Genomic DNA, 22,381 nt, shown 5'->3' on the forward strand with positions numbered 1-22,381 from the left:
TACAGTATGTTAAGGAGGCTACCAGAAAAGCGTAATACAGGGCCTAAGATTGTTTATCTGAAGACATTTAATGTTCATGAATAACTTATGAGCTGAAAGTATGGAAGATGAATAGTGCCACTGTAAAATTTTATTTATTGAATTCTATATTTTCCCAGAATTTTGGCATTTGGACCATAAATAAAATTAAAGGAGAGGAAACATTTTTTTTTATTATTTTAAATAGAAGTAATAATTACCAAATAAACAAATGTGATAATGAAAAGATGAGAGAAATAATAAGTAATGAATAATAAAAGATAAATAAAGAAATACATAATGTTTTTTGGACTAAATATGCATGTTAGCTAGTGCATGAATATAGGGGAGTAATAATAGTGCTTGCAGCAGTGCTGGTGAGTAGTAAAACACATGTTATCAATATTATTCCAATAGAGAATAACAACAACAATAATACTAATAGTAATGATAATAGCAAAAGTATCATAAGTCAAACTGAAGGGGAGAGAAAATTAAAATAGAAGCAAAAAATTACCACAACAAACAAATGTAACAATGAAAAGGAAAAAAATAATCGATTCCTATTCTTATTGCATCATCGCCACCACTATTAGTGAATTAAGGAATAATAAAATAAATCAATAAATAGATACTAGATAATAGATTTTTTTTTAAAGGAAGAAATGTTCAGTTCAGTTCAGTTCAGTTCACTGAACAGGAAGAAATGTGTTAACTATTATTGAAATTGTGATTTTTGCAGTGACAATAGGGGGAGAATGAGTTATAGTTAATAAGGTTACATCTGGACCACACTCCCGTTATCTCCACTTTCTCCACATGTTAACATAAATTTAACATACACGTACATCCCATAATTAATGTTCCATACATCAACCTTTGTCAGAACACATATACACAGGAAAGGTTACACAGAAAGGTCACAAAAATACTCTCTATCACATATACTCTGCAACCATAAAGCCGTCACAGGACATAAACCATGTGAGGCCCATAGACACAATGTTTTCACTCTTAACACATCTTCTATACTTTCATATGCAAGAATATCATATCAAAATAGCAAAGGGACATTAGAAAATTTCCCTCGCACATCCAATATAGTTTTGATAAGGGGGTTGAAACTGAGGCGCACAAGCTCTGACAGCTAACTAAACTTTGACCAGTTGCCCTAAATCTCCCTCATGTAAAAGCCAGACCTCCTGACAGTCGTACTCTTAGCCGGCTGATAATATCCTTGGTTCATTTCCCACTGACTCTTCCAGTAGGCCTGCTCGCTCTCTGGGATCCTTATTCTCTTCGGAGTGCATCCCATCTTCCCCTGGTGACTTCTCAGGTCCTGGTAAGTCGTCACTTTGGACCAGCCGCAGTGGCAAGACCGAAGCCTTCTGTCTGAATTGTAGTCTGTTTGAAACATAAATGAAGAGGTGATTTTAATCTTTAGCTGAAAATAAAACTAATAAATAATGTTAGTTTTTGAAGGAACAGTTCAACCAAAAATGAGAATTCAGTCATTATCCGTTCGCCCCTATGCCAATGAAAAGTCTGGTGAAGTTTTATAGTCCGCAAAACCTTTCCGAAACTTCACAGCAAAACAGTGCTGCAGCATTCTGCTAAACATCTTGTTTAAAAACATAAAAAAAAAACAACCAGACCGGTGTAATGAAGTGGTAACCTCCATGGCTGAGAAATGAAGCCGATGCAGAAGTACCAAACACTGCAGTTCCTCGAATGGCCACTTGAGGCTGGTTCCAAAAGCAGTCAATCATTATAATTAAGTTTTGTGTCTGTTTGGCCAAATAAACCCGAAGTCCAAGTTATGTGATTAATGTGTGAAATACATTATGTGGGAAATGCGCTAATCTTTACGTGTGAACGAATATAGCTTGTTAGCCTCAGCTAGCTTGATAGCTCCCAATGTGGTGGGCTTGTTTAACTAACTAGGCTCGCTTCAGCTCCACCCACACTCCTCCTCTTTGCCCATTTTAGATTAGAGTTAGGTGGAGTCAGGCACTGCCAAGATGGCGACAGCTAGTACGCTCCACATTGAGCCTCAGTTAGGCCCTTTAGACACCTATAGGTGATGTCACAGTGGCTCTATATAGTCAGTATGTGTGATCCAAGTCTCTCTAAGCCCTGAGATACTGAATAGATTTGAAGACTTTATTTACACCCTCAACGCACAGTTGAGCTTGTGCATCCACTTCAGACAGGGTGGACGCTAATGCTTTTAGCTTAGCAGCTACACTGAAGATTTTGGTTTGCAAAAAAGGGTGCAAATAATGCTTTACAAATCAATTTGGGATCTCAGGGGTTCATGAGACTTGGGTCACGCAGGATGACCATTTTGTGTTTTTCTTCAAGTTTTTTTTTCATGATTTAAAACAAGTCTCCGTCTACTTCTGTTGTTTAGGTTCTCCTAAACTGCTGCAACGCTGTTTTTCTGTAAAAGTCCAGAAATGTTTTGTCGACTACGAAACTTCACCTGACCCTCTATCTGCAGGGGGCTGAGTAGATAATGACTGAATTTCCTTTTTGTTTGTGGCAATAAGAGGAATGAACATACTGTGTGTGTTTTGATTGTATGGTAATTCCTCATTCTCCTCAATGTAATACTGGTCACGCTCTTCAACCCTCACAGCCGGCTGATAATTTCTTTGCTTCATTTCCCACCAACTCTTCCAGTAGGCCTGATCGCTCTCTGGGATCCTTATTCCCTTCGGAGTGCATCCCATCTTCCCCTGGTGAATTCTCAGGCCTCGGTAAGTCGTCACTTTGTACCAGCCGCAGTGGCAAGACCGAAGCCATCTGTTTGAATTGTAGTCTGTTTGAAACATAATTGAAGAGGTGATTTTAATCTCACACATTTTTGGAAGATTTAAAACCTTTACGTGAAAATAAAACTGAATACTTAAGTTGTTTTTTGGCAATAGGAGGAAAGAACGTAATGTGTAATCAGGCATATTTGTGCAAAACTCACCAATGTAGTCAGAGGTGTAGTCATCCAGACAAGGGTCCTTTTGTTTGTGTGGATATCCACCATTCTCCCTTGGATAATAATGTTGGTCACGCTCTTCAACCCTCACACCCTTCCAAGTGCATCCCTTCTTCCCCTGGTGAGTTCTCAGGCCTTGGTAAGTCGTCACTTTGGACCAGCCGCAGTGGCAATCCCGACGGCGTCTGTCTGAATAGTCATCTGTTTAACACATAATTGAAGAGGTGATCATCCTTTTTTTGGAAGAATTTAAACCTTTAGGCGAAAATAAAACTAAACAATAAAGTTGTTTGTGGCAATAAGAGGAAAAAACGTAATGTGTAATCAGGTATATTTGTGCAAAACCCACCAGTGTAGTCAGAGGTGTAGTCATCTGTTTGATTGTATGGATATCCACTATTCCCCCTCGCGTAGTAATGCTCTTCAACCCTCTCATCCTTCGGTGTGCGAATTGTCACCTTGGCCCAGCCACCACGGTAAACGTAGTGACCCATGTCTGGTGTTTGTCTGTACAAAACACATTACAACACATGTTGCTCTACAGAGAATGCAGCGGTTCTTCATTTTCTCTTGCATCAGGTAGCACGTGCTAGCTGAGGTGAAAAGCTGTACTTCACTTGATCCGTTAAGAGGCAGGTGCTCGTAATAATAAAGTTTGACCATACATACACAAGGTATATCATGCTTCAAAACTACTGCTACTGATCAGGATGGCGTTGCACTACATGGTGTTGCTCACAGTGTGTGTCCATTTCTTATATGTTTGGTTGTGGAAAGAGTGCACTGTTGGACTTAAATTAATGGGTGTTTGCGTGTGTGTATCCGTTCATACCTTCATATTGTATTTATGTATTTATCTGAGTTTTTTTATTATCTGTTCACACTCTTTTAATGTATTTCATGTATTTTATTTTATGAGAGAGTAGTTCACTTGTCTGTATTGGGGGGGAGCTTGCCGAGATAAATTCAGTTATGTTGAGATAGGCGTTGGCAGCTGGACAAACTGCTTTTTCTCTATCATTTCACTCAACCTGGATAATTGGACTGAAATGTAGAAACTGATGGAATATCACAGTTTTGGATTATTGAACAGATTAATCGACAATGTATATAAACGTTCGCTGCAGGCCTACACTGGAGCAGTCCCATTTTTAAAGACTTGCTTTCTTCTTTTGTTTTGGGCTGAATGTCAAAATCCCTCTGGACTGATTGCAGTGGATTCAGATCACCTGTGTGCAGGGTGGGGAGACTGACTCCCTGACTAATTAATGAGTGGAAGCAGCCTGGGGCATTCCCCTCCCAGCCAATCAGAGCTTGACAACAGCCTTTTGGGAAGGCTTAAAGTAAGAGAGGTGGGGAATGGCACCCAGGTTGGACTCTTATGTACTTTTACAGTCCCAATTCACTATTTATTTTTTCTCCACTTTGTTTATTAGATTTCACAATTGAAAAACATTGCAAAACATTTGTTATTTTGTGATTTGGACATAAATAACTTGTGATCTCAAGAAAACGTATAAAATTGAACTCGTTATCACCGGAAAATGGAAGAAATTATATGTTTGAACCCATGACTGTATGGAGCTTCCATATTTTTGTGCTTATTGACAGACATAACTAATGAATGGGCTAATTAACCTACTAACAAAATGAGCAAAGGGCCAGAATGAGGTTGTGAAACAATATGAAACTGCCTGCTCTGATTGTTGTTCTGTCGAGTAACGACTTTTTGAGTCTTGTAGTAAAGTCTTGTGTTAGAGTTTATATTTTTATACAAGCTAATTGTGAAACCTTTTATACTATTTGAGATAATATTATCATGCTAGCACACAGAGATTAATGCTTGCACAATTAAGGCACTGTCCTGCAGAGCAGGCTGCTCTGCATGCAATAACAGGGAGTCTCAGTGCTTGACCCATAATTCACCCACACATATGCGTTGTCTTGCTTCTCTATAAAACTTGTTTTTGTCAGTTAAAATCAGATGCACATACAGGAAACGCACTCTATACAGAGACAGTTGACCTTAAAAAAAGGAAGAAAAAAACAACATAAGGCAGAGTAGAATTTCCTCCCTTAAGGTGCTGTCTCCTGTGACTGGTGGATTCGAGTGCCAAGGGGCTGGGACCAGCCCGTGCACCAACGAAGGGAGAGTTAAGTCTAAACCACGACTACTTCCCAACCCTTTTTGGACCGATAAGATAACAGCACAGTTTCTGATAAGACTCTGTGTAACGCTAAGATAGTCACTCTTTTCTGGGAGGTTGGCTGCAGCAACTGTTGGCAGACAGCTGCTCTCAGACTGCGGTTTTCTGAACAGAAGAGATCCATGTACATGTCTTTTGATTCTCTAATGCTAAAATAAATACTTATACTGGGAAATAGACCTGTCTTTGGATTCTCTTGAAGCAAATAAACGAATGCGCCGACACTTGGATGTTCAGAAGGTTTTCCAAAAAGCAGGAGTCAGAAATCACCAGGGGTCCTCAAAGCTGAGTGCAGTAAAGCTTTTATTGCCGGCAGGAAGAGCTGAGATCATACACAGACAATGTCCATGAATAACTGATCTGATCTAATACATTTGATGTCTTCTTTTAAGCCTAAAAACTGGGCATGGCCTCTTGGTCTTAACCAATCCTTACTCTTCCTAACTTCTGCTGACATGGGTATTTTTCCCCCGACAGTCCCGAGCTTTCGGATGCACCTATCCGTGCCCTGCCATTCCAAACACCAATAGCTTGTACTCTCTGAGTTTGGTTATTTAAAAAAAACAGGTACTTTCCTCAGAATACATCATCAGCTCTTAGTGACTCTGGCCTCAGCTCTTTATAAAAACAAGTTTCCCTCCGAATATATCCCATTAGCTTTGATCATTCTTCGTACTGCATTTTTTTAAAAATAATAAAAGTGTGGTATATTCGGTAACATGATTTCACTCTTACATTCGTGGTTACATTTCACTCCAAGTTAACACAATTCAGTAGTTTAATCATCAGTTCGATCAATAGGTGCATGTTTAACCAACTAATGCAGAGTATTACATGTTTTAACCATTCATTTATGATTCATTCACATTTCGATTAGATTCTTTAACATCTCAGTGCTTATTACCAGTTGTCATTAACCAATAACTACTTACTTATGGTTATATGGTTATATTACACTACAGTTCAGCAAGGACATTTGTTCTGTGTATTCTGATAGAAACAATAGACTATTATTGTGTAGTCCTTTATAAACTGTTGCATGATAAATACCAGATGTTTGCGACTCAGTCAGATATTTAGCTTGTTAGATATCTAGGCCTTTTCCTCGGCCAGCTCTAAAAACCGAAGAGGAGGGAGCGTTCAGGGCTAAGATAGTAGTGTGAACTTTTAACACTGACTTTAAAAGCTTGTAATTTGTACTCGGTGTTAATTAGTATTAAAAAGACCAAGAGAAATGTGTTCTTACCGTGTGGTCTTCCTCTGTGCTCCGTGGAAAAGTTCCTCTCTGCCACTCAGATGTGTTATTTAACTTTTTCTTCTTCAGTTTCACTTCCCCAAAAAATGTGCCCATCCCCCCCTTTCCTCCCGACTGCCCTGAATTACTCACTGCACTGCTCTTGTCAGCATGTTCGTTTATTTGAGAGAAGACATACTACGACGTACCGTTTTGTCATTTATTTAGAATTGTATCATTAAACAAAAGCTTGATCAAGGGAAGACATCGCCGCTGTTGAGAGACTACTAGTTTGAGTTCCTCTGACGACATGCTTTTGCAGATCTAAACATTGGCTCACTCTCTAACCACAGGCTGATACTTGTCACCCCAAGGTCACCATGTGAACACACAAACTTGTTATCTAGACAAATGCATTTGTGTTCTTTCTCATATCCTGGCATGTCTCTCCAACATATTAACCCTGCATACAATAGGGCCCATGCTTGCTTTACACACATCTATCAACAGGATAGTAGGGAAGTACAACTCGTGATAATGCAGTTGAATAGTGCTAGTGATATTTTTAATACAGAATAGTGCAAATTAATATATCTTAACAGTATCAGTTCAGTCCAGACATGTCCTGACCGCAATGCTGTTCAAATGGTGGATTAACAAAGTCACAGACATTTTAGAAAGAAGAAACAAACCAGATGTAATTTGAAGAGATCACTTTTAATTAGATTTTAAAATAAAAAAGTAAAAAAATACAAAATACAAAAGTTACAGCATATTTTGAAAACAATCAGGCTCCATCCTATGCAAACACACACACACACACACACACACTTTTTTTTATACCAAGAGGACATAAACTGATTTTCCCCCATTATCTTTATAACCAGCAACCAAGAGTAGGGTTAAAATCTACCAACTTGCCAAGAAATTAACATTTTACAAATTGCACATCATTCACAGAGCTGCAACAATTAATTGATTAGTTATCTGTTGAATTAATGACTAACGATTTTAATAATCGGTTTGTAAGGAAGCCATGTCTGCCAGTGAAGGAAAAAACATTAATGAAAACTTAGACTTGTTAAAAAAAAATTCCATTTGAAATAAAAGTCATAATGATGAGATAAAGAGCCAAAATGACGAGATAAAAAGTCATAATTACAATGTAAAAGGTCGTAATATGGGATAGAAAGTCAAAATTATGAGAAATGTTGATTTTCTCCCTCCACATCCTGCCAAACACAACTTTTGAACTGCCAAAATTTGATACCCTCTCATCCACAAACTCAAACACATTCTTTATGACATGTCCATGTCCTGCTCGCATTGTTTCACAGCAGAAATAATCAAAGGATCAGTGTTTTTCTCATCTTGTTTTCCATGCGGACTGAAATAAGGGAAGATCTTGGCATTGAACGAACACTCAGTGAACGAGTAGATGTGAGACCGAGCCGTCACATCGTAGAAGGACACAAGACCTTCATCGTAATCCACGAACACGCCAACCTTCTTAGGTTTCTCTTTCAGGGAAAGACGAATTGGTGGAGCTGTCAGGGCTGCGTACTTTTTATCCTCATAATGTACAATAACCCAGTAACCATTATCTGGGTTGAGGGAGAGTGGCCCTTTGCGGTTTGCGTCGTCTCTTGCTACACCAACATCCCATCCGGTCTTGTTGCTGACCTCCACCTCCCAGTAGGACTTCCCAGAGGTCAACTTGTTGAGCCCCAGGACGCTGGCAAACAGATCAAACCTCTCCGGACCATTATCTTCTTCCTTGTCCTCTCCTCCGTCTTTAACTTCCTTACCGTCATCAGAGAGAACAAGGCGTTGGTGCGCAGTGGTTGGATCCAGCTTTACATCCACTGTTGATTACAGGTTGAAATTATTACAAGATCTGAACGCAAAAGTCACTATTTGAAAGACAACATCAGGAAGAAGCAGATTATTTCACATACCAGTAAACTTTGGAACCCTTTGAAGTTCTGTGAAGTGAAGAAAATGGTTTTAGATCAGTTAAGTCAACATTAGCTGTGATGTAATGTTGTCGTACTCAAGTTTTCCACTCAGGGATCAATAAATTGTTTCTGATTCTGAGATACGTCTTGGTCTCAACTTGGTCTCACCCTGCCTTGGTCTTTCTCTCGTCTTGGTCTCAACCCCTCAAAGTCTTGGTCTTGTCTCGGTCTCAATACACTTTGGTCTTGGTCATGACCTGGTCTTGGTTTAGGTTAACTTGACTACAACACTAGACTGAACTCTTACCGATGGAGGTCAGCTTCTCCAGTTCCTGTTGAATTTCTTCCAGCAAAGTGGTTGTGGTTCGTCTCATGGTGCCAAAAGTCAGTGACGTGTCAAACTCTACCTCTGTCCAGTCTTTAACATTGTCCATGTCTTGAAGACTTGGGTAACTCTGAAGTGGGGAAAAAGATAAAGAAATGGTTAAAAAAGGCACCACAGCTCTTTATCTGTCAAAAATCATCTGAAAAGTGGTGCTGTCCTCTCACCTGCAGGAAATGGATGTGATCCTCAAGCGCAGCAATATCATCCAACTCAGAGATGGTCTTCCCAAGCCTGCTGATCTCGGCTTCCAACTCCTCTATGAGGTCCTTTGCCTCTTTCTCCACAGCCTGCCTCCTGTCCTTCAGTGGCTGATGAGCAATTGCATGGGCTCTCTCCACGATGTTAACCACAGCTGCGAATACGGTCTCAATATCCCACCACTCATTCTCCATCTGCTCCTGAAATTGGAAGACAAGCAAGCATTGTCCATTTGGTATTGACCTCCTTTTTTCTGTCTCATTAGGGGCACTCCAACAGATTGCTAGGCTACATATACCTCATCATATGGCTGTGATTCAAGGGAATGCTGTAACCAAAGCTCTCTTCTCTGGAAAATATTGGAATGATCCGGTCCAGACACTGTCTGAAGTTACCTTTTCGAACATATAGACCTTGTTTAAACCAAACAGAGGTAGTCCCTTTTCATTTGGATGAAGGGTGGTACCTCGGTAGAGCATGCAGGAGGAAGAAGAGGGGGAGGAAGACTTATCTGTAAGACTGTGATAATTACAAAGACTACACAGCCAACAATTGGTTAGTGACGTTGTCTTGTTGGACACTCAACAAAACCCATGACTTAAACATTGTAGAGCTGGTCCTGTATATGAGCTTGCTCACAGATCTGATGAACTAGCCTTTCACATGGCTGAAGTTATCGATATGGTCAGATTTATTGTGATTTTCATCTTTCTGTGCAGAGTTGGCAGCCATGTTGTTGTTGGTGACGTATGCTGAGCAACATGTTGTAATTCACTGAGCCGTTTTACACAAAACTAGATGTTATTTTACTTTAATTACGACAAACCGTGACTTTATTGAAAATGATCTTTTAAATTGACAAACATCTTATTTGTAGTTCATGGCACAATTCAAGCGGGATCAAAAAATTATTTGTCTAAGATTTTCCGAAATAAGGTCCCATGGGGACCACCAGAAGTGGCATGACTTCAGTTCTTTGTGTGGAAAAGAGGCACAAAAACAGACTTTTTTGCACAAACCATCTGCAAAGTTGTAGAAAACAATTAGGAAAATAGTGGGAATTTTTTTAAAAACATCGCAAAAACGTCTTCTTCCGATCTTGGTCCGAACCACTGTGGTTCGGACATGAGTATATAGCTTGAAGCCTGGCAGGATGGCTTCTCGAAATCACATGATTTCGTAAATCCATCTCCCTTGCAAGGTAATCGAGAAGTAGCATTATCTCTTTACAGTTGCTCAATTTAACTGCCACACCATTTGGAAGCTTGCCCTGTTAGTTTTGACTTTGACAGACTGGACTGGTCTCTCTTGAAGCTTACCTTGCAGCTCTTAAGAGATGCATTAATCTCATCCACCTGTTTTCTTCTCTTCTTAACTTTCTCTTGCAGCTCTGTCTTGGTGTTTTCCAGCTTAGCCTGTAGTAAACATAAAAAGCAAGTCAGTATCCCAGCTTCAAACAATCTCATTTTCATCCACATGATGTGAGATAATTGACATCTTTATACACATTGATCTTGTTTTTGTGTGTGTTTGCAAATCTAACAATGTTTCCCTTATTTTACAAAAGATTCAAGTAAATATACAACACTGTATGACTAAAATCAAGAAGTTAATTCACCTTCTTCTTCTTCCATGCATCCTCAGTTGAAACAACCTCCTCCTGATCTTCATCCATACAGCTTACACAAATGCATGTCTCCTTCTTCTTGCTGTACAGCTCCAAGGGGCGTCCATGCTCCAGACAGGCCCTCTCATCTAAGTTCTCCACAGGTTCCACCAACTTGTGGCCCTTCAGCCTTCTAGTTGATGAATGATTCTCCAGGTGGGTCGGACAATACGAGGCAAGACACACGAGGCAGGACTTCGTAGCCTTCAGCTTTCGCTCTGTGCAAATGTCACAGGCCACCTCGCCGGGCGCTCCAGTGTACTCATCGTCGTCTTTCTCTTGGGCCTTCATCATCTGTTCAACAATGGTTCTCAGGACGATGTTCACATTTGGAGTTTTGCTTTGATGCTCCTTGCATAGGGGGCACATCCTGACATTTAACCTAAGGCTGCGGTCCAGGCAGTCCTTACAAAAGGAGTGGCCACATCCTGTAGTGACAGGATCCTTAAATGGATCCATGCAGATGGAGCATGTTAGATGCTTCTCCAGCGTGCCGGTCTCTCTGCTGGGTGATACTTGAGCTGAAGCCATATCTGCTGAGAGAGAGAGAGCACCATGAGGTTACTCAGTTAGGAAGTTCGAAGCGCACTGCAGACATGTTTGCCTTTCACTTAAATATTTGTGTAAATGTTCAACAAATAACTGATTTCGTGCAACAACAGCAGCCAAAGTAAACAAGAATAATAGTCAGTGAACTGAATAAGAGACGTTCTAAGAGAGGAGGCGGACCACTCAAAGCATTCTGAATATAAAAGTCAGTTAAGCCAGAGATGGCAAGCCCATCCTCATCAAAAAAATGACATAGGTCGATTGTGAAAACAGCTTATTAAGACTCATATTTACGTTTCTTTTTAGGTGGAAATCAAGTGAACTAGAACAAAGAGCAACAAGTCCTGGAAAAGGTCGGTCGGGTCGGATGGTTGACTTTCATCCAGAAGACTGCTGTTCATATCCAGCGTAAGACCATAAGTCAAGTTCACGTATATGATTTTTAAATTTCAGAACCTTTTCCATTCAGGATTCTGTTCTTTGAGTGAGGAAAAGTTTTCAACTACAGTACAGCCACTATGCCATGTCCAATTTGAAAATTACAAGTAAAGATGAGTGAATTACAGTTTTTCTTGATTGCTTTGATTCAGCAGTCAACTCAAACTCCACATTTTCAAAACAGTTAACACACAGGCCAAAACAGTGGCACTCATGGTCAAAATGACAAATTTTGTTTGCAAAAGGCTCTAACCGCGCCAAAACATTTAAAATATGCAACAAAAGCAAATTTTGCCTTCAAACAACACAACTTGCAAACAAGTGTATGAGCTCTTCCAATCAACCATTACACAGTGGACAACAAAATACAAAAGACAGCACTCTGCTTGTCATTGTAGCCTATTACTGTCATAGCTTTCATGCCAGTGCCATTTGTTGTCAAATTTGCCTTCTTGCAAAGAATTGGATCCAGAATCAGAAATGCTTTGATGCAAATTTTATTGATTCCATTGATTCTTTTTTTCAAACTGTGGCTGAAAACTGAAATACTGTAAATATTACACAAAATACATGTGAACCAAAATAAAATCTATTAGAGTATAAGAAATTAAGAAAATAAAAATAAAATCTATTACAGTAAAGTATAAGAAATAGCCACTATTGATACTCACTCTCATCTGCCTTAGACCTCTTCCATCCATGTTGGCAAAGAACAACATAGACTCTGCACCTTTTAAGGCCTGCAGACTGATTGCTAATTGAAGATTTGTGGGAAGGAGTGTCAAACAGGTGCTTCAGTGATTTCATACTTATGTAGGTAGTTTCTAATAGTTAGGAACAGATGGTTTCTGTTTGGTTACCATAGCTAAAACAATGGAGTTTGGACTGCTTGAATGACATCTGTGTTAACTGTTCTGCAAAAGGGTGGGGAAAATGTGTCAATCCAATGAGAAAGGGTTAACACATTTGCAAGAGGTGTCTTGTGCTCTGCTGAGACAGTGATGATGGAAACCGAGTGGATCCCAGTTTCTTTAAGCAGGTCAAAGCAATCAAGAAAAACTGTAATATCAGCACCCCTGCCTCCACATAAGTGTTTAACCCCTTTTGCATCTTCAAGAGACATTGCTGTTGTACACATGCTGTATCTGGATAGTAATCTAATCATTAAAAGAGACTCCACTGACAGCAGTGCTCAGGACACAGGTTTACAACATGGAAAAATAAATACTCTGAGGTATTGCACCAGCTGGATAATTCAGCCTTGGGCGTGTGTGTGGGTGTGGGTGTGGGTGTGTGTGTGTCTGTGTGTGTGTGTGTGTTATATCCCAATAGCAGAAAGTTACGAAGCGTCGAGACTTAAGGAACAAACACTTCCCCGAATGATCAGATAGATAAAAACCCTGAAACACCACGTTTGATAACAGTGGGGTTTGATTAAGCATACTTTAAAATCAGGTGCTGCACACTATGATAGAAGAGGAACTACTGCTATTAACAGGTGGTCAACAGATTGTAAAAATGATCAAACACTTCATTCCCATTACCCGAAACAGATTCATGAAAAGTAATATGATGAGAAAACACTTAAATGTGGAGTATGATATTACCTTTCAGCGATTGAAATGCTCCTTATCTCACAGGCTTCTGTCTCTCTCTCTCTCTCTCTCTCTCTCTCTCTCTCTCTCTCTCTCTCTCTCTCTCTCTCTCCCTCTCCTCCCACCTAGTGTGTGTCCTTCCTCTGGGCCTTCCTCCCTCTGTTAAGTTTCATTTCTGGTCAAGGGTTCTGCCAGCCACTTCCTTGTAAAAGGCATGTCAGCATGCAAATGCGTAAGCAAATCATCTGTTTGTGCGCTGCAGGGTGTGTTGAATGTTGCGCAAGTTTGCACAGATCCGAGGGTGGAGGGGGGTTTAGATTCATGACTAAAAGTATCGAAACCACTACTGTTCACATAGAAGTCCTGCGTTTTATAGTCTTATCTAAGTATCAAAGGAAAATAACTCATTATGCAGTGAAATGTTCAAAAGGTACAATATCAGCCTCTTAAATGTAGTGGAGTGGAAGTATAAAGTTGCAAGTATAAATACATCAAACTCGTAAATCGTACTTGAGTAAATGTAAATTCTACACTCGCACACGCCACAGATCAAATATTGAACTTGCAAACCGGTTTTATGTGCCAATCTGTCTATTGCTCAATGTTGATGTTTGACCTGCAGACCAAAGGTTTAATTTCCAGGTTTCTCATTTTATTTCCAGGCAACAGTATAACAAAAAAATATATATATATTTATATATATATATATATATATATATATATATATATATATATATATATATATATATATATATATATATATATATATATATATATATATATTGATTTATGTCATTTTTTTCTCAAAAATACACTTCATTTTGTTGTATTATTACAGTGTTTATGGTTTGATATTGTATTCATTCAACCAAAAAAATGACAAGAAAAGACATATCATAAACATTTACACTGAAATACATTGTCCATCCAGGCATAAATTACATTCATACAATATATTCTGTCTGAAGCAATCATCGTCGTTCTTGAGGTTTAGAGTTTTTTTAAATCTGAAAAAATCATCGTTAATCATTTATTTGCACACAATTGAGTTTTAAATAAAAATAAAACTTTAAAACTACTAAATAGTTGCAGTTTAACAGGGGTACAATCAAATAAATCTGTTGATCAACACAACTGTCATCTACCTGTTAAATATAAGGCCACAACCAGCAACCGATTAGCTTAGCTTAGCACTAAGAGAAGTAACGCTGGGAAACTGCTAGTCTAGCTCTGTTCAAAGGTAACAAAACTTTCCTACCAGCACCCGTAAAGCTCACTAATTAACACATTACACCTGGTTTGTTGATGCCGTAGAAAAATATTTGTAAGAGCGACAATTTGTTTATTTCATTTTCAATTCAATTATTGAGCTTTATAGGTGCTTATAGGTAGACTTGTTACATCTTCCTTATATTTGATTGACACATCTAAGGATTTGTAATTTTCTTAATGCCGCACTAACACAGAACAGATATACAGTGATTTCTGTGTATACATGAAAACATGTGCACCCCTGAAAACATTTTGTAGTGCATTTTTTTAATTTGCGTTAATTTGCAAATGTAAACAGCAGCAACAAAGATGGTGACGATAATATGGTCACATCTTTATATCAAAAGTTCGACATTTGGGGAACACTGTCCATCAATTTTGATAGTGTGTGTGTGAGCACCAAGCATCAATGAAGTAAACGGAGTCCACCTGTTCTGTTTGGCCCGCCTGAGTCCTGTTTGTCCATTTCATTTTCCTGTGACCAAAAATCAGCCTGGAGCAGACTTAAAACCAAGCTGGATTAGCATGGCTAACTACCCCCCCCTCCTCTTGCGGTAGTCCAACTGGTCAGGTTGGATGGTCGAAAGATGCCATGGGCAGTGATTGTCTCAAAGTCCCCTGCTCTTAATCCAAAACCGGGCGTTCTTCCCCAATGCAATCCCCTGAAGGTGGTCATCAACAGGATGAAGCAGTGTGTAGAAATCTCTGTTGAGACAAAAGACAGTTGAATGGATCAATGGTTGTTGTGCAGTGTCTTATTTGAAACAAAAATCAATATTCAATATTTTATTTGACAAATACTGACTGAATCTTTCGACCACAACACACCTGTAGGAAGTAGACGCTGTCGTCAGTCTGTAAGAGCTGCTCCAGCTCAGCTTTTCTCGTTTGCAGCTCAGAGATTTCTTCTTCCAAATGCCTGATACGTTCTTTAGTTTGAGCCCATGTTTGTCTTGGATTTTCTCCGTTGAGGTCTACAGGCAGCTTGATTTTCTCAACTTTAATCAGTCTGTCTTGAATGGCTTGCTGCAGTTTTGTCCTCATACGTTTTAGCTTAACCTGTGGAAAAACATTGTGTCAGGAGAAGTTTAGGAAATAAGGGACAAATCTTCAATGCTACTGTTGTATTGTTCTCTCTGTGTTAGAATCCTGAAGCATGTTGCAGTCCCGACCACAACCCATCACTGATGCCAATTTGTTCTTGTATTCCTTTGACAGCTGACGCAAAACAGACCTGCTTTTACTTTCTTCCCACATGCATCCATGCAAGTTTCTCTCCGAGTAATTTATTGTGGATTTCCTCCTCAAAGACATGATATTTGTTTTCTTTTTGGGATGATTGTTGACTTAATTTGGTAAATTTGTGTAAATATGTGATTAAATGAGGACATAAATGAAATACTTTGGTCATGTCAGTGGTTTTTGCTTTTGTTTCTCACAATCAAGACCACATGCTCTCTAAGAGTTGTAGCTTACAGAGAAATGTTGTTTATATCCCCTTTCCACATTCTTTTGTTTTCCCTCCCACTTAATGAAGTGGTCAAACACAATATGACCTAAAGAGAAATTGAATATACGTAAACTTTGCAAACAAAGTACTTGTCATACCCGACCATGTTAGGTTTCTGGAGCAAAACCAGTTATTGGATAATGCTAAACTACTGTTAGCTGTTTAGCTAAACAGGTACAGAGTCCAAAGATAATAAAAATCTGTGTCCATGAAAAGCAATAGGCTTCAGTGTTGCACACAAAATAACTCAACTCTTTAAAGTTTCCTGGTGTGGTGCTTTTATCAGACTTTACCTTCTTTTTTGCAGCTTCCTTGTTGATAGAAATAATGTGATGGCCCCTGTGCTCTGTTTTGGCACACATGGCACAAATGCATGTTTGATCACTCCTACAGAACCTGTTTAACTGCTTCCCATGCAGTCTGCACACAGAGTCCTCCAGGTTCTTCACCACACTGATCAGAAGATGGCGCCCAAGGTCTTCATACCGGTAATGTGGCTCCAGATGAGCTGCACAATACGAGGCCATGCACTCGAGGCAGGACTTGACTGCTCTGCGCTTTGCGGGGCAGAAGTCACAGGGAACCTCTCCAGCTTTAAAAGGCACAGTTGCTTCCTCGTGCGGAGCACCAGCATGTAATGTTTGGTCTGTTTTCAGCTGTGGCCTGGTGGGGAAAAAGGCCTTGCAGAGGGGGCACTGACAGGCCCCATGGATCCTCCAGTACTCTCCTATACAGGCCAGGCAGAAGCAGTGTCCACAGGGGAGGGAGGCAGGGCTGCTGAACTCATCCAGACAGATGCAGCACTGAGGAGGCTCTGACATCAGGTCTGTTTTGGTGTGGTATCCGCATGCATAGATGGTGTTTTCCTTTGGTTGTTTTACATTATATATCTGTACAGAAACCAAAGACTTGAATTAAAATGCATATTAATTACTTTACTCCTTTTTCCTTTGATAGCAGGAACCCGAACCAGCAAGACAAACATTTCTGTCTCAGTGTTATCAAAATATCAAAAATGTAACGCATCAGAGTGATCAATCTTCTCTCTCGAAGGCTAGGGAAAAAAATATACAAAGATCTAATAATAATTGATGGTGATTGTGTTATTAAACAATAACACTGTTAATACACACAGAAGCAGGTTGCAGCTGTTTTCAGAGGTTATACACATCCTTATCAAGGTCCAAAGGTAACACAGGAGGGATAGAGGGTAGATTACACAGTATACGGTGTAATATATGTCAATAAATCAGTCAATATAGAAAACATATAACAATCCTCCATATTTTTTTTTTCCTGTGTTCAGTTTTGAGTCCTAATACAGTGTATTATGTGTAGTGTATTGAGCCACAAAATGTAAAATGTACCTAAAGTCATACTTAAAAGTAAAGATATAATATTGAAATATTGCTTTGGCAAAAGTAAAGGTCACTCATATGAATAGTACTTCAGTAAATGTCTTAAAGTGTCTGATATTTGATGTATTTAAGTAAAAGTAAATTATACATATATTTACATGTTTATACATACTCTGTGTCGACTGATTATCAGATAAATCTATTTAAAATTGCACTGCTTTGGCTCTAATGCAGCATGTAATCTGCAAAGTAACTAGTAACTAAAGTTATCAAATCAATGTAGTGAAGTACAAAGTATAATATTTGCCCCCAGAATGCAGTGGAGTGGAAGTATAAAGAAGCAGACAATGTTCCTCAGAACTGTACTTACTGTAAGTACAGTATGATGACGATGATACTACGTCAGAGGCCATGTGGTCATTTGAAAAATTGCACATCCCTGGGCCAATCAGAATCAAGAATTCACTGTCATGCTGTATTGGTTAAAGATTAATTCAAGATGCCCTGATTATTACTACATTTGTCAGATGTATATTCAATATACAGTAAAGATAGATATTTCTGGTTTTGGATTTCTGTTTTGCCACATGAATCTGAATGTCCAGAGTGACTAATGATGAAAATGACTCATAACTTACAACAGCTGTAAACAACAAAGAGTAAAGTTCTAGTTTAACCATCAGCTCACCGCTTGTCATTTCCATTTGACTAAAAATCTACCACAATAATCAAAACTTTACTTGAAAATACTGAGTGTGAAACTCACATACCTTTCTTGTGCTACTACCAGCTTGTCTCTCTTGAAGCTCTGACAGTGTTGTGTTACTCTCTTATCGTTTGGTACCTCCCCCTTCTGTACAGTTGCGACACACTGTTCATTGCTGGGAAAGAGGACGGCCCTGTTAGACTCTGTCATTTCCTGGATGCTCATAAACCCATACACACCTGATAAAACAGGTGCGTATGAGTTTTTTCAAACAACAACAAATCAGCTCCAGCTCCAAAAAAGGTCAACAAAACCACTCAATTGTAGTACAGCAATAACACAGCACACATGTTAACACCACATTCCACGTTTATTTTAAAGGATAAAGACAATAAATGTCATGACAGAATTGCAAAAATAATTAATAACATACTGTAGTTACACAAACCTTCACCTGATAACGAGCCCTTTGCATTCATTTAAATAACAGCAGCTGTGTGAAAGGGGCAGTGGTAAGAGAGACATTTTGGTGGGTGGTGTCTTTCCAAAACCACAGACACAACACTTGTAGAAATGTAGGGAATGACGTAAACAGTGTTGCTCTGTTTATCATTTGCACAGTAGTGACCTGGCACTGCTTCCAAGGCTGGGGAGCAAATCATTATCTTCATTACAGCTACATTAGTTACAGGCTATGTAAAAAAGAATAGCGATGTAATATTAGAGGTGGAAATCACAAATAACATTGCTCATTCAAAGTACTTTGTAGCTCCGTAGTCATGTCGTTTAATTACTTTTATTGTAAGAAAATCTGTCAGTAAGTGAATGCGTCCTCGTTGATTCCTTTGTGAAGTTCAGCGCTGAATCTGTCTTTAATATTTTACAAAATGAAAGTTAAACTTAACTGACCCTTATTAGCTTTATCATTCGCTCTTATTTCCAAGCCACTGTCATAACAACAAATCTACCTCTTGTTCCAAAATCTTTGTTTTTAGGCAGTTGTATAGACCCTTAACTCTTCAATATCATGAGAGAAATTGGAATAAACTTACTCTAGTAAAGGCTGGTGAGTTTTGCATACTAGGGTTGGGCAATGTCTGAAACACTGGCATATAACGATGTCTGATGTTAGCTGTTTTTAGCCTCAGAAGCTCGAATCAAAGATCTACTGAGGAAGCGCAGCTGAGAAAATGCAAATACCAATGGCACGATTGACAGAAACACACTTACAGCGGCCAGTAGAAAAGAAACACCGCTGCCACCAATTGTCTTGGGTTGACCTAACTGTTTAAATAAGAAAATAATAAACATAAGAGCATTTACCAGCAACAAACTTCATTTATGTTTTTCTCTCATATGTCGCAAATGCCAGACAACACTTGCCTCGCAGCAACTCTGAGGGGACACGCTCTCTCTGATCACAATGTTATGATGGTACAGGGCTCAGTAGTTGATGACTGCCAGTCGTCCGTGATGCTTATAGCCTTTGTGTTTCTGTTACAAAGCCTCTATACTGGTGGACAGCAGCTTCACTGTTTGGTTAGCTGACCGTTACTTTCCCAAAAACTGTTTCAACGCTCCTAACGACCATTTAATAACCAAAGCCTCCGGTTTCTTCATCCAGCCATACAGATAGAAGTATGGGAACACTGGCTCTGTGAAAGACTCTCCTGTGAAAGAGTAAAGGTGCAACTTCCTATCCACATCATAGAAAGAGACTCTGCCCTCATTATAGTCCAGATACACTCCTAGCATTCTTGGCTTAGGACTGAGGTGGAGGACTTTGTAGGGTGGTGAATGAACTTGATAATCAGCTCTCCTCTTTTGTAAAGCGAAGAAGCCGTTTTCTTTTTTCAGGTAGGAGTTTCCTGATCTGGATGCTGATTCTTTGGCAACACCGACATCCCAGTTGGTTCTCAGGCCGACTTTGACTTCCCAGTAGTGACGTCCAGAGGTGAAGCCTTTTGTCCCTAAGATCATGGGACCGTCGAACCTCTTGAAGAGGTTCAAGTCACCAGATAAATAGGGGCTTGCATTTTTGTCGTACTTCAAACGTTGACCCTCTTCAGTCACCACAAGGCAGCAACCAGCAGTGTCTGGGTCAAAGGTGACTGACTCTGAGAAAACAAATTTTAGTTAAAGCTCTCGTCTTTAAAGATAAGTGAAATTAATCAGCCCGAAAAGTTAATTTAATGTATTTTTAATCTCACCTTTATATTGTCTCATCCTGGTCAGCTCTGTAAGAAGTAAAAACACAACACCACAGTTAGAGAAAACATCCCACATAAAGTAGAGACATCTCCACTGATGAAGTGAGTGCAGTAGATATTTACCCTTTCCCGTCAGAGTTTCAAGTTCTGCTTGAAAAGTGGACACGAGATGAGTCATGACTCTCCTCACTGACTGGATACACAGGTCTGAGTAAACCCCGATCTGAGACCAGTTATTGGCGAGTGATGTGGTACGCAGGGCCTGCAAAGTCTGGAATGATTCACAAACACATGATTGTTAGTGGCAAAGGGCTACATTAGTACTGCAGGCCAGTTTTGCTGCTGGCGGTGAAAATCTGACTACTGGCACCATTTTTGGCCTTTGAGCGAATTTAATTTCATTAGCAGCATCTTATTCCTCTTATTTCACATATATTTTGCCCTAATGACCCTCAAATTGATGGGTTCCCACTTATTTACCACATCAAATTGACTACTACTGTGTGCATTGCTGTGATCTATCCTTGTATCTCTCTTCTTTGCATTTAATCTGTAGCTGAGTGAGTTTAACAGTGAGGTAAAGATGCAAAAGGAGGGTAAAGAGTGACAAGTAATGTGCAATGTGTGTGTCGACTAACCAGCAGGAGGTAGAGGTGGTCATCACTTTGCGAAAGCTCCTCCAGCTCGCAGTGCCTCCTCTGAAGTTCGGAGATTTCCTCCTGCAGCTCGTCAATCATCGCTTTGTCTTTCTCTTGTGATTTTCTGAGCTTCTTGTCGATGTTGGATTTTAGTTTAGTTTGTGCCACTTGTACTCGATTCATCAGAGTATTGAAGAGCTTATCACTGTCATCAACCTCTTTCTTAGCTTTGTTCTAGAAAAAATATATATATCAGATGTTCAGTACAGATTTATATTAAAGTGTAAAATACTACACTAAAAAACTTCCAGGTACTCACTTTGCTAATTTCAGAAGCGTCTGTAAATTCTTTTATCTTTTCCATTCTGCCCTCGATCATCATTTTGATCTTTGCCTTCTTGGACTCAATATTTTCCTAAAATATATCAAGAAAAACGTGAGTGAGCCAGTCAATCATTTATTTAACGTTTTATTTAACAAAATAATCTCTTACTTTCTGTTGAGCCCCTTCTTCTTCAACTGGCACCGTCTGATGGTGTTTGTGGTCGGTCTCACTGCACAGCAGACAGATGCACACCTGTTCATCCCTGCAGAAAAGCTCCAGGAGGCGCTCATGCTTCACACAGATCCTCTCCTCCAGGTTCTCCACTGGGTCAATCAGCTTGTGTCTGGCCAGGGAGGGGACTCTTTGGTGAGGCTCCAGGTGGTCTTCGCAGTACGACGTCAGGCACACAAGGCAGGACTTCAAGGCCTTGAACTTTGTTTCTGTGCACACATCACACGTCACCTGCCACGGTAAATCAGCTCTTTCGGGCGTCTCAACTCTCCTCTTCTTTATTTGGACGGAAATCTCCTCGATGACCAGGTTTGTGGAGATCTCAGGCCTCACGTGAAATCTTTTATTACACGTCGGGCAGTGGCATAAATCACTCTGGTCCCAGTGCTCACTGAGGCAGGTCTTGCAGAAGTTGTGACCACAAGGTGTTGTGACCGGGTTGGTGAAGACGTTCAGACAGATCGAACATTGGAAGTGATTATCCGGCAAGGAAGCAAGGACGTTGAATGATGACATTATGAAATCTCTGTGGGAGAAAATAACGTTTATATGGTTATTTTATCCGTTCGATCCCACTTTTAACATCATGTTTTTGACGTTGCACTGAAAAATCTTACAAATACTCAGAAAAAATTGCCAAAAAGTTATATAAAACTTCGAAATCAGGTCTATTTTTAGGTTGTTTACAATGCAAACCTGACCCGCCCGATGAGTCATATTCACTTGAGTCAGCTTGCACTTCTTAATTCTGCATAACATCGTTATAGTTCTGTATTTTAAAAAAGAATGAAAAAAAAACCAGCAACCTACCAAAAAAAAACTAACAAATTAGTTGAAAATTGACTCACCTGTAAATTTTCCAGAGTCCTAAACTGTCTCTCACATGCC

General features: G+C 39.5%; 4 protein-coding genes across 7 annotated transcripts; all 4 read right to left on the reverse strand.

The window, feature by feature from the left end:
• Nucleotides 1-199: 199 nt before the first annotated feature.
• Nucleotides 200-6,572, reverse strand: LOC141003724 (uncharacterized). The gene is made up of 5 exons (XM_073475164.1): nt 6,467-6,572; nt 3,363-3,520; nt 2,999-3,214; nt 2,585-2,842; nt 200-1,422 (listed from the first exon to the last, which is right to left on the reverse strand). Exons 2-5 carry the CDS (start codon nt 3,505-3,507, stop codon nt 1,190-1,192), a joined length of 852 nt encoding a protein of 283 aa, XP_073331265.1. The 5' UTR covers nt 3,508-3,520; nt 6,467-6,572; the 3' UTR covers nt 200-1,189.
• A 580-nt stretch (nt 6,573-7,152) lies between these two features.
• On the reverse strand, nt 7,153-13,337 carry LOC141003723 (E3 ubiquitin-protein ligase TRIM21-like). 3 transcript variants are annotated; one of them, XM_073475161.1, is made up of 7 exons: nt 13,256-13,337; nt 10,614-11,194; nt 10,315-10,410; nt 8,962-9,195; nt 8,720-8,867; nt 8,413-8,439; nt 7,153-8,319 (listed from the first exon to the last, which is right to left on the reverse strand). In XM_073475161.1, the coding sequence occupies exons 2-7, from the start codon at nt 11,190-11,192 to the stop codon at nt 7,754-7,756; spliced, it is 1,650 nt and encodes a 549-aa protein (XP_073331262.1). In that variant the 5' UTR covers nt 11,193-11,194; nt 13,256-13,337; the 3' UTR covers nt 7,153-7,753. The 3 variants fall into 3 exon arrangements, with proteins under 3 accessions (XP_073331262.1, XP_073331263.1, XP_073331264.1); XM_073475162.1 differs by having other exon boundaries at nt 7,664-8,319; nt 10,614-11,197; nt 13,256-13,301; XM_073475163.1 differs by lacking the exon at nt 13,256-13,337 and adding an exon at nt 12,320-12,324 and having other exon boundaries at nt 7,664-8,319; nt 10,614-11,197.
• Nucleotides 13,338-14,016: 679 nt separating this feature from the next.
• On the reverse strand, nt 14,017-18,190 carry LOC141003726 (E3 ubiquitin-protein ligase TRIM47-like). Of its 2 annotated transcripts, none has more exons than XM_073475165.1 (4): nt 18,154-18,190; nt 16,319-16,915; nt 15,344-15,574; nt 14,017-15,220 (listed from the first exon to the last, which is right to left on the reverse strand). In XM_073475165.1, exons 2-4 carry the CDS (start codon nt 16,844-16,846, stop codon nt 15,191-15,193), a joined length of 789 nt encoding a protein of 262 aa, XP_073331266.1. In that variant the 5' UTR covers nt 16,847-16,915; nt 18,154-18,190; the 3' UTR covers nt 14,017-15,190. The 2 variants fall into 2 exon arrangements, with proteins under 2 accessions (XP_073331266.1, XP_073331267.1); XM_073475166.1 differs by lacking the exon at nt 18,154-18,190 and adding an exon at nt 17,754-17,829.
• Nucleotides 18,191-19,640: 1,450 nt separating this feature from the next.
• On the reverse strand, nt 19,641-22,009 carry LOC141004088 (E3 ubiquitin-protein ligase TRIM39-like). Its single transcript, XM_073475585.1, has 6 exons — nt 21,431-22,009; nt 21,257-21,352; nt 20,938-21,171; nt 20,423-20,570; nt 20,300-20,326; nt 19,641-20,206 (listed from the first exon to the last, which is right to left on the reverse strand). Exons 1-6 carry the CDS (start codon nt 22,007-22,009, stop codon nt 19,641-19,643), a joined length of 1,650 nt encoding a protein of 549 aa, XP_073331686.1.
• Nucleotides 22,010-22,381: the final 372 nt, after the last annotated feature.

The sequence above is a fragment of the Pagrus major genome, chromosome 10 (genome assembly GCF_040436345.1).
Source record: "Pagrus major chromosome 10, Pma_NU_1.0".
In the NCBI taxonomy this organism is placed as follows: domain Eukaryota; kingdom Metazoa; phylum Chordata; class Actinopteri; order Spariformes; family Sparidae; genus Pagrus; species Pagrus major.